Source organism: Marmota flaviventris, chromosome 9, assembly GCF_047511675.1.
Source record: "Marmota flaviventris isolate mMarFla1 chromosome 9, mMarFla1.hap1, whole genome shotgun sequence".
NCBI lineage: Eukaryota > Metazoa > Chordata > Mammalia > Rodentia > Sciuridae > Marmota > Marmota flaviventris.
Window position 1 is genome coordinate 20,943,637 of NC_092506.1, and position 15,959 is coordinate 20,959,595.

Sequence of the window (15,959 nt, forward strand, 5' to 3'; positions counted from 1 at the left end):
ATCACTGATAGAAAGTAATGACCTGATACCCCCAAATACTCTTTATTTCACATTCGAGCAGACAGTGGCACTAAGAGTTGAGGCAGTCTTGTTATTGCCTTGGAGAAGTGGAAACAAAGACTCAGGTGATTTTAATTATAAGAGTTGATGAGAAACAAAAAAAAAAAAGGGAGAGAGAGAGAGAGAGTTAATGAGAATTGCTGACTAAGCTATATGGGATAGAGGAGGCCAGATCATTAAATTTTTTGGTTAAAAGAAAAAAAGAAACATGTGCATTATGCGTGCATGTGCCAGAAAGAGAAATAATCATCTACAACCAAACAATAATAATACACAGGTACTTATAGACACAGAAATGGAATTTCATAAAAAGGGAAGTTGTCTGAATATGTTTCAAGGAGAGTAAGAGTACTTATCCCTGGTCCAGAGCAGTACCATCCAACACAACTTTCTGCAGTTTTGGAAATACTGTCTGTCCCCACTGTTCACCTTGGTAGCCGCTAGCCACATGTGGCTTTTGAACACTGGAAAATTGGCTAGTGCAAATGAGGAATTGATGTTTTAGTTTTAATTTAAATTTAATATCAACATGTGGCCTGTAGCTACCAAAGTGTACAAATGGAGAGTAAGAAGAAATGGTAGAATAATATCAGAACCAGCAAGTTGGACCAGATACATTTTCATGTTCCTGAAATGTCTGCATCTCAAGTGACTGGTAGCACAAGATAGACGTGTGCCGTGTAATGAGCATGTTTCTGTTTACTTGTTTTGTAACTGACACTTGTAATTATTCTAGTAAAAAAATCTAGAAAAATATAGCTTCAAAGCTGCAATAGCACTTACAGAGCATCAGTCAAGTCCTCTCACTTCAGCTCATCCTCTGATCTCGAAGGCTTTTTGAAACTCAGGTGTTTGTTTCGGCCTTGTCACATTTCAGTGAATCTTTGATCACTTTTGTAGCAGTTCTCTGGAGAAAAGATTATAGGTAGGGACTCATATCCCTTTGGTATTAAGAACTAGTATTTCCTATACTAGTTGGTTAATGTTTCATTATGTGGAATTTGGGATTTTCTGCCTCTCCAGGGTGACACTCAAAAAAGAAAGACAAGACACTGTCTCTTTCCCCCAGCCTTTGTGTCACAAGGGACAGAAAGCCAGAATTATATGATGACTTTCTTCATATTGGTAAGATTATAGCAGTTAGGGATAGAGAGGATATGTTTCCCATTATTTGCATCCTATATGTAAATTCATTGATTTCGACCAAAGAATTAGACTAGAAGAAATAAGTACACTCATATTCTGTGTCCAGAAACCCTCTCTGCCATATTAGTCTACAGTTATTAGAGTGAGCTTGCCCATTTACAAATAACACTAATTTGTGAATTCCAGCAAGCTGGAGAATTCTTTCCCTGTAGTGAGCTGTGTACTCTATGTACACAAGAGAAATGTTGTGATACTAGAAACTTGATTAAGTATGAGAATTATTGCTTTATTTTCTTTTGGAGTTCAGTAGCATATTGATAAGTTGGATCACATTTCCGTGTCCTAATATCTGTTTTCCATGTCTCCTAGAAGACTGTAACTACAGCTTCTATGATTACCACAAAGACACTACCTCTCGTCTTGAAAGCAGCAACTGCGACCATGCCTGCCTCTGTTGTGGGCCAGAGACCTACCATTGCTATGGTGACCGCCATCAACAGTCAGAAGGCTGTGCTCAGCACTGATGTGCAGAACACACCAGTCAACCTCCAGACGTCTAGTAAGGTCACTGGGCCTGGGGCAGAGGCTGTCCAAATTGTGGCAAAAAACACAGTCACTCTGGTAAGCCAGCAGCTGCTACTCATGTACCCATGTTAAGAGGGTTCAGGATACGTATTTGTAGAGTAATCCATTTTAGCTCCTGCTAGAGCTCCAATCCCTCCGGCATGCCAAATTCCCCTTTGAACCTGATGGGACAATATAGCATTCCCACAGTTTTTTCCAGTTAACTGTAGAGGTGTCTTGACACCAAGGACCAAATTAAGCACATTATCTGTGGTCAAAGTATGACCTAATTTTCAGGGAAAAGTTTCCTTCATGAGGGCATATATGCTGTTTCATTTATCTGTCCCTCCATTCTATCCGCTGTCCTTCCTGTGCAACTTGAGTATTTAAACTCTCTTGTTTATTATTGCTACTTTAGAGAAAATTCCCTACTAAATTCTCTTAATTTACTCTCTTTTAAATTGAACACAAACAGAGTTTGGGAGTTGGTTGGGGCACATGAAAAATATTCAAGATATTCACAAATTAACATGAGTAGCCAAGTTCTGTGGCAGGGGTTGAGTGGGATCCCTTTAAGGAAGTACTTGAACAGGAATTGTTCATGAGGTTTCTAAGATTAAACCATTTAGAAACTAATATTTTCAGAAACTTGGAGGAACTATATCCAAATTTTGACAAAATTCTTTCCTTAAGATGGCAATTATGAGCTCTTGGTGGCTTTTGAAGAATGACCAATGACTAGTGAAACTAGAGAGCAACAAAGTGGAGCTTTGCCCTTTACCCAGGAATCCCTAGAGAAGCAACCAGCTCACTCAGTTAGATGCTGAGAGTTAAGAAATCCTCTATAGGAATAAAGCCACTTAGTGTTCACTGTTGGATACGGCTCTTCCATCAGGAAAAAGCCCATTTGGCCAGTCCACAAGTTTGATTTTACTTTGGATCCAGTCTTAACTTTTAAAATATGAAAGTGCAAGAGTTCTTGAGTATCAGAGGAAGTCATGTAAGAATGGTGAGCTTGCTCTGTTCCACTTGAGCTGTGAGGAAACAGAGGTGTATTAGTTCATGTTATGGCATAAAATGTACAGGTGTGAGAGAGAAAAGTCTCCTGATGCAGTGTTAATTCAAGTGGTTAACTTTACAGTGAAAGCTTGTAGAAAATGTTGTCTAATCCAGAGAAGAATGTCTCGCTTTGATATTGAATTATGATTTTTCTTTCTGATTCATTTGTCTTTCCCGTTTTTTTAGCAGGTTCAAGCAACCCCTCCTCAGCCCATCAAAGTACCGCAGTTTATCCCTCCTCCCAGACTCACTCCACGTCCAAACTTTCTCCCACAGGTGAGTAAGCCAGTGAGAAGCTGGTAATGGGTTAGGTAGGACACAAGTCCTGATGGGACTTTTTTTTTTTTTCCTTTTTCTCTACATTTTTTATTAGCGTATAATAGTTGTATATAATGATGAGATTTGTTGTTAAATATTTGTACATGCATTCAATATAAGAATATAATTTGACTAAAATCACTCTATACCATTTCTCCCCTCCCTCCCCAGATCCCTTTCGTCTACTCTACTGATCTCCCTTTGATTTTCATGAGAAGCCACCCTCTCCACTTTATCAGAGAAAACATAATGACTGTTGACTTTCTAAGTTTGACCATATTTCACTTAACATAATGGTCTCTAGTTTCATCCATTTTCTTACAAATGACATAATTTTATTTTTCTTTATGGCTGGATAAAACACCAATGTGTACACCATATTTTCTTTATCCATTCATCTGTTGATGGAATCCTTGACTGGTTTCGTAGTTTGGCAATTGTGAGTTGTGCTGCTATAAAATAGGTATGCATGTATCACTGTAGTATGATGACTTTATTCTTTAGGTTAAATACCAAGGAGTGGTATAGCTGAGTCATATGGTGATTCCATGCCTAGTCGAGTCTCCATACTGTTTTGGGGGTATACTAGTTTACAGTCCCACCAACAGTGTAAAAATGTCCCCTTTTTCCCCCACATCCTCTCCAGCATTTATTATAGATTGTATTCTTGATGACTGCCATTCTTACCAGTGTGAGATGAAATCTCAGTGTAGTTTTGATTTGCATTTCCCTAGTTGCTAATGATGTTGAACATTTTTTCATATTTTTTGACCATTTGTATTTCTTCTTTTTGAGAAGTGTCTGTTTAATTCATTTGCCCTCATGGGCCTTTTCTAAGCAGCCTGTAAGCAGGCTTACCAATTCAGCTGCATTCAGATTCCACTTAGCAAAAAATTCTGCCAGTTTCTCTACCAGGAGGAATCTTATTTTTTTTTTTTATCATGGTTTATTAGCAGTGACCATATGCAGTAGAAGAGAGAAGTGAAGGAAAAGGAAATTTTCCTAAATTCAAAACAATTAAGATTACAATCATTAGGGCTGGAGTTGTGGCTCAGTGGTAGGGCACTTGCCTAGCATGTGTGAGACACTGAGTTTAATTCTCAGCACCTCATAAAAATAAATAAACAAAATTAAGGTACTGTGTCCATTAAAAAAAAATTACATCAGTAGGCTAGGGGATGGGGGCTAGCTCAGTGCTAGAGTACTTACCCAGCATGCACAAGGCCCTGGATTCAGTCCCCAGCAAAATAAGAAATAAATAAACAACAACACCATTATAAACTTTATAATTTAGCTAAAACCTGCCTGGCAGTGAAGAAAGAATACAGTTACCACTTTTGTTTTCCTTTTGCAAATGATAGTGGGAAGGACAGCCAAACTAACCAGTGGAAACCATTCAGTTCTACTCTAGAAGTGATGATATTGCATATCATAATTAAAGGCCAAGTTTTATTATAAGATGTAGGAAGGGGTATGCCTAGGGTACTTTCTGCCCAGGCTCACACAGCTCTGCTTGCTCATATTTTTCCTGAGTGTTCTTTTAGCAATTTGACGGCCCATCACCATTTTCAAGGCAGAGTGTCAGAATTACCTATCTGACTCTTGAGGACATTGACTTGCCCAATAGAAAGGGTAAAACTGAGGCCCTACCTTTCAGGCTAAGAGAGAAAAGAAAGGAGTTATGTAACCTGATGCTCTGGTACACACCTGTAATCCCAGTTACTCAGGAGGCTGAAGCGAGAGGATCGCAAATTCAAGGCTAGCCTGGGCAACGTGGTGAGAACCTATCTCAAAATAAAATCAAAAGGGCTGGGGATGTAGCTTAGTAATATAGAGTGCTTACCTAGCATTTGCCTGGCCCTAGGTTCAATCCTCAGTACTAAAAACTAAAAAGGAAGAAAGGAATTTTGTGATCAGTGGCATAAATGATTTACAAATAGCCTCTTGAGAGAGATTGGACAGTGCTAACATGAGATAAGATGATTTCAGTCATTTATCAGATAAATATTTAATAAATATCTTGGGTAGCAAACACTGTACTAAGCGCTATAGATATGCCAGTTTTTAAGACAGAAGGTTCTCTGCTCTTAAAGAGCTTCAGAGACATTTACAGGCAATTATAGTGTCTGTTACGGGAAGTATAGAGTAGACTGAGAGTATGTGGGAGGAACACCCAGCCCATTCTCAAGAGCAGTAGAGAAAGTTTCTTTAAGGTTTCCTCGAAGAATTGATATTCAATCTGAGACCTAGAATCCTAGTAAAGTTAGCTTGACAAAATTTTGGGGGAAAAATAAAAATGTCCCAGGGAGAGGACAGAGTATACATGCGTCTGAAGTGTATAGGTGCATGTAGCTTCAGAGGACCGAAGGAACTTTGCTATAGCTGAGCACCAGAGGGCAGTGGGGCTGATCTACACCAGAGATGAGACTAGAGCAGTGCACTGGGGCCAGAGCCTGTGGATCCTTCTAGGTTGTGTAGGAATCTGGGCCTTATTCTAGGGGCAGCTGGGATCCATCAAAGAATTTTTCAAGCAACTTCCCTAGCCTTTTTGATTTTATTTTGAGGCAGGGCCTCACTAAGTGGCCCAAGCTGGCCTTGATGTGATCAAACTTTATGTTTTAGAAAACTCCCTCTTGAGGCTGGGGTTGTGGCTCAGTGGTAGAGCACTTGCCTAGCACATGTGAGGCACTGGGTTCGATCATCAGCACCACATAAAAATAAATGAAGATATTGTGAGCCAGTCGTGGTGGTATACGCCTGTAATCTCAGTGGCTGGGGAGGCTGAGATAGGAGGATCATGGGTTCAAAGCCAGCCTCAGCAATGGCGAGGCACTACTCAGTGAGACCCTGTCTCTAAATAAAATACAAAATAGGGCTGGGGATGTGGCACAGTGGTTGAGTGCCACTGAGTTCAATCCTAGTACTCATAAACAAATAAGTAAGTAAGTAAGTAAAGGTATTGTGCTCATCTACAACTAAAAAAGTATCAAAAAAAAAGAAGAAATTTTCTTCTTGCCACTATTTAGAGGATGGATTAGCAATGATCAAGACTGTGGATAAGAACAGATAGGAAATTCAGTAATGATGATAGTTAATGATTATAGAGGATTTTGTTATATATGAGGTTCTATGTTAAGCACTTTATGTGGGTTGTCTATTTTATTCTTCACAAGAACCCTGTGAATATGAGTGTTACTCCTTTTTTAGATAGGCAGTCTAAGGCTTAGTCTATGTTTTTCAAACATCGGGTCATAACTCATTAGTGAAACCTATTTAGTGGGTTGATAGCCCATGCTATATACTTTATTTCATGAAGTTTTTGTTTTATATAGATACAGATATTTATGTGTGTACTTTAAAATGGATTTCCTAAGGTAAGTCAGTGGTACCCACCTCAGGGTTATTTTAAGTTAAGCTAAACTTTTGTTTAGACAGACTAGACTATCATTGGCCACACTTAACAGTAGTATACTTCAAATGATACAGGACAGAAAAAACCACTTGCCAAAAAGACAGCATTAGACATTTGTCTTCAATGGGAGTACCTACAACAACTGTATAGAAGTTCCTGTAGCTATCTAGGGATTGTTCAGGTTTAAGGAAATGAGGTCTTTATCCAGGACATCAGGAGAGCCACTCTAGCATAGAAGCCTTATGTGCCACAGGAACCAATGTATCTTGTTTACAGTTCCATTGGCATGGCATTCGAGAGCCTCACAATGGGTATGTCCAAGTTAATGAGAGTCACCCAGTTAGGAGAGCCCAAAGCATGGTGTCCTATTGAATATAATTCTCCCCATCCATGTTCAATTTAATTATCCCTTATTGATTCAGTAATAAATGCTTTTTTTATCATGCATGCCTGGTAACATAGTTGTATTCTTACTCTTATTGGGTTTCTGGAGGTACAGAACTAGAGATAGAATTAACTGTGAATCAAACTCTGATGCATAAAGGAAAAGGATTTTACGTTCTGATCACAGTTTTAAAAGTTGGAAATATAACTGGTTTAGAAATACCAGAAATGTTGTCTGAGGTTACAGAGCTTATGAGTGTTAGAACCAGGATTTGAACCTAAGTAAGGTTGACTCCATATTTTTTAGCTTTTTTTTTTTTGGTGCCAGGGATTGAACCCCAAGGCATTTAACCACTGAGCCATATCCCCAGCCTTTTTTTTTTTTTTTTGAGACAGGGTCTTACTAAGTTGCTTAGGATCTTGCTGAGGCTGGTTTTGAACTTAAGGATCCTCTTGCCTCAGCCTGCTGAGCCACTGAGATTATACGCCTGCACCACTGTGCCCAGCTTAAATACATATTTTTTTAAAATTGGTTTCAATAGTACAAACATAAACTACTGTTGTTGCAGTGAAGATAGAAAGAAGTAGACAAATTTGAAATTACTTAGGTAGTAGAGTTGAAGTAGGAAGTGTCAAGAATGATGCTAAAGCTTTTTTTTTTTTTTTAATTTGTTTGTTTTTGTTTAGTTTTACATGGACACAGTACCTTTATTTTAATGTGGTGCTGAGGACTGAACCCGGTGCCTCACACATGCTAGGCAAGTGCACTGAGTTACAACTGCAGCCCCGATGCCAAAGTTTATTTATCAAGAAAAGGCCATTTACTTAGTAGAGTTATCTAACAGGGAGTTGAATATGATTCTGAAGTTTAGGAAATATTTCTGGTTCTAAGACCAGAAGACTGTGAAAGTCTTTAATACACGGATGGTAACTAAAGTCTTAGGAAGAGTGAGGACATTGGGGAACAAGAGGGGTTCCAGAACAAAATCCTGAGAAATATTTGCATGTAAGATGGGACAGAAGTAGCCAAGAACAGGGAATTAGAGGGCCAGAAGTGGAGGTTTACTTAACCAATCAATGTGAAGAAATTCAGAATGTGAATTAAGGCTATTAGCAATATTATTGCTATACTGGCACAAGTTCTGTGTGGGACTCTTCTCTGGATCAGGCCTTTGACCTCTGTCTGAAGAAGCAGCATGCTATACAAGAAGGAGCTGAGAGTTGAACCATAATTACTACATTCCAGGGTAGCATTTGGGTCCTGTTGTGAGCCAATGGGCCTTTTGTAAGATTTTGTCCTAAGATCTGAAGAATTAAAATAAGAAAATAAGTATTAATAAGTATTGTATGAAGTACCATTTCACATACATAGTGTAGAAGATTTTATGTTTTAGATTTATACAACTTGAGAAGTATCTTTAAATAATACAGTAATTATTCTCTCTTTCCCCCATAGGTTCGACCCAAGCCTGTGGCTCAGAATAACATTCCTATCGCCCCAGCACCTCCTCCCATGCTTGCAGCTCCTCAACTTATCCAGAGGCCTGTCATGCTGACCAAGTTTACCCCGACAACCCTCCCCACATCCCAGAACTCCATTCACCCTGTCCGTGTTGTCAATGGGCAGACCGCAACCATAGCCAAAACGTTCCCCATGGCCCAGCTCACCAGCATTGTGATAGCTACTCCAGGGACCAGACTCGCTGGACCTCAAACTGTACAGCTTAGCAAGCCAAGCCTTGAAAAACAGGTACGGGAAGGATATGCACCTGCCGTGGGTGGTAGTGTTGCCCTTGAGGCACTGGTTGCTGGGCTGTCTCTAAATACACCTTGTCAAGGGCTCTTCATCTCAGCACCACTGTTGATAACCTGTTGCTTATTATATAATCCTTCCAACATGCAAAAAGCCCATTCTTACTGAAACAAGTTGAATTGCTTTTCTCACCATCCCTTTATAAAGGGCTTCAGATTCTTGTGTAAGTGAGCTCCCCCTGCTGGTTCTGATGCAGAAGTTCACAGATGTGCTTCCTTGCTGAAGCAGTGGAGCCTAAAAGTAGTAAACAGAAAACGCCATATTAGTTTCGGCCCAATAAGAATCCAGATGAGAATATAACTGTGAGAGTCAGGAAGAATAAACAAAACAGAAAAGAAATTTAATTTCAAAAACCTTCCATGATTATTAGAGATAATATGTAGCCAAACAAATTCAGATTTCCAAAAATCATGCTCTAGCGGATGCAGACATTTAGTTCACTTATTAAAACCTTTCATTTATATTTTCTGAAATCCAAGTTTCTCTTAAACTGATGAGACTAGAATAATACAACTAACCTTAAAAGTCTATGGGAGCCCTCTAAAACCCAGCAATAACAACAAAGCAAAGGACTTATAGCCACTCACTATAGCCTTTTAGAAAAAAAGACCAGTGATGAGAAAGAAGAATTTTGCAAAGAAAGAAAAGCATCCCCTTTCAAGAAAGTTATTTTAAAGTCATTGAACTATTTCTAATTGACTTCCCATTCATGGTAAAAAATAGTCTCTGGTGACCTCCAATGTCCAGCTTCTGGATGGCAACAGACCATGATTGAGAGAGGTTAGCCACATGGTAGGGAATGAAGGCTTCCTGCTCCTTTAGCCTTCTTGAACAGAGGAACCTTACACATAGAGCACTCGGCCTTGTACTCAGGAAGCTCATAAATGTAGCAGACTTTATGCTTAAAGAAGCTAGCTACCAAAATATCATGCTCAGGAAACATGAGAAAACGCATATTGCCATTTCTGGGGAACCTGCACAGACCCCGGGAAAGGCTGAGGGACATTCAGAAATAGTTATTTACACATATTTTAGATTAGAAGTTTTCAGACACTCATTGGCAACAGAACTTAAGTATAAAATATTAAAATTCAAATGCTCAAGCTCAGGAGTTTAGTGGGGATTTATTTGCAGATCTGTCTGCCCTCATGTGCTGTGCTGGTTCTCAGAGACCCTTTGAGAAGGAGCCTTAGTGTCCCATAGAAGGTGGTTTCACAACACCCTTTTTGATCACTGGTAACACTGCTCTTTGACCTTTTTTTAATTATTATTAAAGAGATAAAAGAAATTTTTCAGTTTTATTTGTACATTTTTTATTACAAAGGTAATATATATTCATTTAAAAATGTAAACATTACTAAAATAAAAATTGTAGAAAGTGCTCTCCCCCATAATCAGTAAAGATTATAAACTGTGCCATAATTTTAGAATTTTACCCCCAAGAGTTAAGTACTGTTAATACTTAGATTATATTTCCTCAGATATTTTCTGTGCACATGCTAACATTTTTTTAAAGCAAAACCCAAAACCTGCATATTATGTTTAACTTACTCTTTTCCCTTAATAGATCTTAAGCATCTTTTCATGTCTTGGTATTACATGTTGATAGAGCTTTTAATTTTAATATCAAAAAGATTTGCATGCGTTCTTAACAATTTTTTTTTCCTTTTTTAGCAGTATATTCCAGTCTCTCTTCTTTTTTGAATAGGAAATCTAATGATAGAGGAATCTAATCATTGTCTTATTTTAGTTTGGTAAGCTTCCTAGCATAGCAGTCTTACAGATTACTAACCCCAATCAACAAGGGACTCTCTTTAGAGTAGATTACATTTTCTGAATTCTCTTATTTCAGGTCTTTCTACTATCCTTCTTTTCTCTCTTATTGCATTTCCAATATCACATTTTTAGCCATTAAGGCTTCTCATAGATGGGACTAAGAGTAAAGCAGTGTAAATATGGAGCCGAGAAAGTACCATGGTACCTGTGTATACAGTGTTTCAATATGATCAGATGACCTGGGTTCTTTTCTGCTTGATTTCATTTAGGGTGGTAACATTATTCATTTAATAAAAATATGTTTGTTAAATGCCAGCTGCTTGTAGTATCTGTATCCAGAGATAAATAATGAAAGCTTGTGCCCTCACAGAGCTCAGTCTCTGTTACATTTGAAGCAGGCACTGAGACTCTGCCACCAGAGAAGGAAGCCTGGCAAATTATGGAAGTCCAGTGGCCTCACAGGAGTGCCAGTCATATCAACAGGGGTCTCAGTTCTTTCCCTTTTTGGACATTATCAACAAGTTTAAAGAACTTTGAGGCCGGGCGCCGTGAGGCATACCTGTAATTCCAGAGGCTCGGGAGGCTGGGGCAGGAGGATTGCGAGTTCAAAGCCAGCCGCAGCAAAAGCAAGATGCTAAGCAACTCTATGAAACCCTGTGTCTAAATAAAACACAAAATAGGACTGGGATGTGGCTCAGTGGTTGAGTGCCCCTGAGTTCAATTCCCAGTACCCCCCCCAAAAAAAAGAACTTTGAGACTGAAGATGTACAGGCATAACTCAGAGATAGCATAGTTTCTGTTTGAGACCACAACAGTGAAACAAATATTGCAATAAAGCAAGGTGTGAAATTTTTGCTTTCCTAGTACATACAAAAATTGGTTTATACTGTACTGTAGTCTGTTAAGTGTGCAGCAGCATTATGTCTAAAAAATTTTTCATACCTTAATTTAAAACTATGTTACTGCTTAAAAAAAAATGCCAACAATCATCTGAGCCTTCAGCCACGTGGTGGCTGCTGATTGATCCAGGTTGGTGGTCATTGAGAGTTGAAGTGGCTGTGGCAGCTTCTTAAAATAAGACAAAGAAGATTGATGCATCATTTGGCAGTTCTTTCACCAAAAATTTCTGTGAACTATGTGATATTATTTGATAGCATTTTACATATATAGTAGAACTTTCATAATTGAACTGAATCTTCTCAAACTCTGCCACTGCTTTATCAACTAGGTTTATGTAATACTCTGAATCCTTCGTTGCCATTTCAACAATGTTCACAGCTTCTTCCCCATTGAAGGTTCCATCACAAAAAAACACTTTCTTTGCTCAATCATAAGGAACAGCTCCTCATCCATTAAAGTTTTGTCATCACGCCAAGGCAGGAGGATTGCAAGTTTGAGGTCAGCCTTAGCAACTTAGTGAGACATTGTTTCAAAATAAAAAAAGAAAAAGGACAGGGATGTAGCTTAGTGGTAAAGTGTCCCATGGGTTCAATCCGTAGTACAAAAAAAAAAATTATTATGAAATGGCGTCAATTCAGTTGACATCTTTAGATTCTATTTCTAATTCTAGTTCCATTATCTTTCCACCACATCTGCATTCACTTTCTTCACTGAAGTCTTGAATCCCTTAAAGTCATCCAGCTTCACTAAAGGTCTGTATATGTTAATATTTTGATCTCTTCCCATAAATCATGAATGTTCTTAATGACATCTATAATGATGAATCTTTTCCAGAAGATATTCAATATACTTTGCCCAGATCCTTCAGAGAAGTCACTACATATGGCAAGTACATTGAGCAATGTAGTTCTTAAATGATAAGATGTGAAAGTTGAAATTATTCCTTTATCCATGGGCTGCAGCATTGATATTGTCTTAGCAGGCATGAAAACTTTAATCTTATATACAGCTCCATTGGTCCTCTAGGTTGACCAGGTACATTGTCAGTGACCAGTAATATTTTGAAAGGAATCTTTTTTTTTTTCTTCTTCTTCCTGAGTAGGAAGTCTGAACAGTGGGCTTAAAATATTCAGTAGGCCTCAGGGCTGGGATTGGGGCTCAGAGGAAGAGCGCTTGCCTCACATGCATGAGGCTCTGGGTTCAATCCTCAGCACCACATAAAAATTAAAAATAAAGATATTGTGTCCACCTATAACTAAAAAATAAATATTAAAAAAAATTCAGTATGGGGCTGGGCATGTGGCTCAAGCAGTAGTGCGCTTGCTCGCCTGGCATGCATGGGGCACTGGGTTCGATCCTCAGCACAACATAAAAATAAAGATTAAAAAAAAAATTCAATAGGCCTTGTTGTAAACAGATGTGCTATCATCTAGGCTTTGGTGTTCATTTATAGAACACAGGCGGAGTGGTGTTAGTGTGATTCTTAAGGACCCTAGGATTTTCAAATTAGTAAATGACCACTGGCTTCAACCTAATGTCACTAGCTGCATTAGCCTCTAACATAAGAGGCAGCCTGTTCTTTGAAGCCAGTCATTGACTTCTCCTCTCCATCTATGAAAGCCCTAGATGGCATTTTCTTTGAATATGAGGCTGTTTGATCTACAGTGAAGACCTGTTGTTTAGGAAATCCACCTTCATCAGTTATCTAAGCTAGGTCTCCTGGGTAACTTGCTGCGGTTTCTACATCAGAGCTCACTGCTTCACCTTGATGGCTTCTTTCCTTAAACCTCACAAACCAACTACTGCTAGTTTCAAATTGAAGAGAACTGGGGCCTTGCTCTGTATTAGACTTTGGTATAAGAGAATGTTGTGGCTGATTGATCTCTCCAGACCACTACAGTTCTTCCTATCATGATAAGACTCCTTACTTTTCTCTAATTTTTGTGTTCACTGGAGAAGCACTTTTAACTTCCCTCATGAACATTTCCTATGTACCCACCGGCTAACTGGCCTAAGAGTCCTAGCTTTCCACCCATCCCTGCTTTCAACATGCCTGCTTCATTAAGCGTAATCATTTCTAGCTTCCGATTTAAAGTGAGAGATGTGGGACTCTTCTGTCACTTCAATAGAGACCATTGAAGGGTTATTAACTAGGCTGATTACAGTACTGTTGTCTCAGGGAACAGGGAGAGGGAGAGACGGGAACCACCAGTTGGTGAAGCAGTCAGAACACACAGAGTATTTATCAATTAAGTTCACCATCTTTTTTTTTCTCTCTCTTTTTTTTTTTTTTTTTTTTTTTGTGTGTGTGTGTGTGTGTTGGGGGGGTGGTGGTGTTTGTCTTTTTTTGTTTATTTTGTTTTTAAATTTTTTTATTTTTTATTTTTTTTACATGAGCTCTCTTTTTTTTTGCATTACAATTCTTAATACACCTTTATGCCACAATTTATCATATCTCTGTATATAAGTTATGTTGACACCAAATTCACATCTTCATACATGTATTTTGTATAATGATGAAGGTCTCCTTCTACCATCCTAGCTATTCCCCTTCTCCCTCCCTTTCCCTCCCACCCCTCTTCCCTATCTAGAGGTAATCTTCCTCCCATGCTCTCCCTCCCTACCCATTTTGAATCACCCCCCTTATATCAGAGAAGACATTCAGCATTTGTTTTTTGGGGATTGTCTAACTTCACTTAGTATAATCTGCTCTAATGCCATCCATTTCCCTGCAAATGCCATGATCTTATTCTTTTTTAGTGCTGAGTAATATTCCATTGTGTATAAATGCCACATTTTTTTTTATCCATTCATCCATTGAAGTACATCTAGGTTGGCTCCACAGTTTAGCTATTGTGAATTGTGCTGCTACAAACATTGATGTGGCTGTGTCCCTGTGGTATGCTGTTTTTAGGTCCTTTGGGTATAGTCCGAGAAGAGGAATAGCTGGGTCAAATGATGGTTCCATTTTCAGCTTTCCAAGGAATCTCCATACTGCTTTCCAAATTGGCTGCACCAATTTGCAGTACCATCAGCAATGTATGAGTGTACCTTTTTCCCTGCATCCTCGCCAGCAGTTGTTGTTTATCTTCATGATGGCTGCCATTCTTACTGGAGTGAGATGGTATCATAGAGTAGTTTTAATTTGCATTTCTCTGATTGCTAGAGATGATGAGCATTTTTTCGTATATTTGTTGATTGATTGTATATCCTCTTCTGAGAAGTGTCTGTTCAGGTCCTTGGACCATTTATTGATTGGATTATTTGTGGGTTTTTTTTTTTTTTTTTTTTTTTTTGGTGCTTATCTTGTTGAGCTCTTTATATACCCTATAGATTAGAGCTCAATCTGATGTGTGAAGGGTAAAAATTTGTTCCCAAGATGTAGGCTCCCTATTCACCTCACATATTATTTCTTTTGCTGAGAAAAAAAAATTTTTAGTTTGAATCCATCCCATTTGTTGATTCTTGGTTTTAATTCTTGTGCTGTAGGTCTTATTAAGGAAGTTGGGGCCTAGCCCCACGTGATGGAGATTAAGGCCTACTTTTTCTTCTATTAGATGCAGAGTCTCTGGTTTAATACCTAGATCCTTGATCCATTTTGAGTTAACTTTTATGCATGATGAGAGATAGGGATTCAATTTCATTTTGTTGCATATGGATTTCCAGTTTTCCCAGCACCATTTGTTGAAGATGCCATCCTTTCTCCAGTGCATGCTTTTGGCACCTTTGTCTAATATAAGGTAGTTGTAATTTTGTGGGTTAGTCTCTGTGTCCTCTATTCTGTACCATTGGTCTACCAGCCTGTTTGGGTGCCAGTACCATGCTGTTTTTGTTACTAATGCTCTGTAGTATAGTTTAAGGTCTGGTATAGCGATACCACCTGTTTCACTCTTCCTGCTTAGAATTGCTTTAGCTATTCTGGGTCTCTTATTTTTCCAGATGAATTTCATGATTACTTTTTCTGTTTCTATGAGGAATGCCATTGGGATTTTGATGGGAATTGCATTGAACCTGTATAATACTTTTGGTTATATGGTCATTTTAATAATATTAATTCTGCCTATTCATGAGCAAGGTAGATCTTTCCATCTTCTAAGGTCTTCTTCTATTTCTCTCTTTAGGGTTCTGTAGTTTTCATTGTATAGATCTTTCACCTCTTTTGTTGATTCCCAAGTGTTTTATTTATTTATTTTTTTGAGGATATTATGAATAGGGTAGTTTCCCTCATTTCCTTTTCAGATGATTTGTCACTGATATACAGGAATGCCTTTCATTTATGCTTGTTGATTTTATATCCTGCCACTTTGCTGAATTCATTTACTAGTTCTAGAAGTTTCTTGGTGGAGTTTTTTGAGTCTTCTAGGTATAGAATCATATCATCAGCAAATAGTGCTAGTTTAAGTTCTTCTTTTCCTTTCTAAATGCTCTGGCCAATGTTTCAAGAACTGTGTTGAATCAAAGTGGTGAAAGAGGGCATCCCTGTCTTGTTCCAGATTTTAGAGGGAATGCCTTTAGATTTTTCTCCAT

The 15,959-nt window shown here is 38.4% G+C and overlaps 1 protein-coding gene across 17 annotated transcripts in view; it reads left to right on the forward strand.

Moving 5' to 3' along the window:
* Positions 1-15,959, forward strand: part of Phf21a (PHD finger protein 21A) — a 192,192-nt gene that overhangs the window by 141,709 nt on the left and 34,524 nt on the right. For 11 of the 17 annotated variants that reach the window (XM_071616273.1, XM_071616274.1, XM_071616265.1 and 8 more), the window contains 3 exons: positions 1,576-1,827; positions 3,016-3,105; positions 8,400-8,693. In XM_071616273.1, coding sequence (XP_071472374.1) covers positions 1,576-1,827; positions 3,016-3,105; positions 8,400-8,693 — 636 coding nt within the window. The remainder of the gene's footprint in view (positions 1-1,575; positions 1,828-3,015; positions 3,106-8,399; positions 8,694-15,959) is intronic. The other 6 variants (XM_071616276.1, XM_071616271.1, XM_071616272.1 and 3 more) reach the window with 2 other exon arrangements.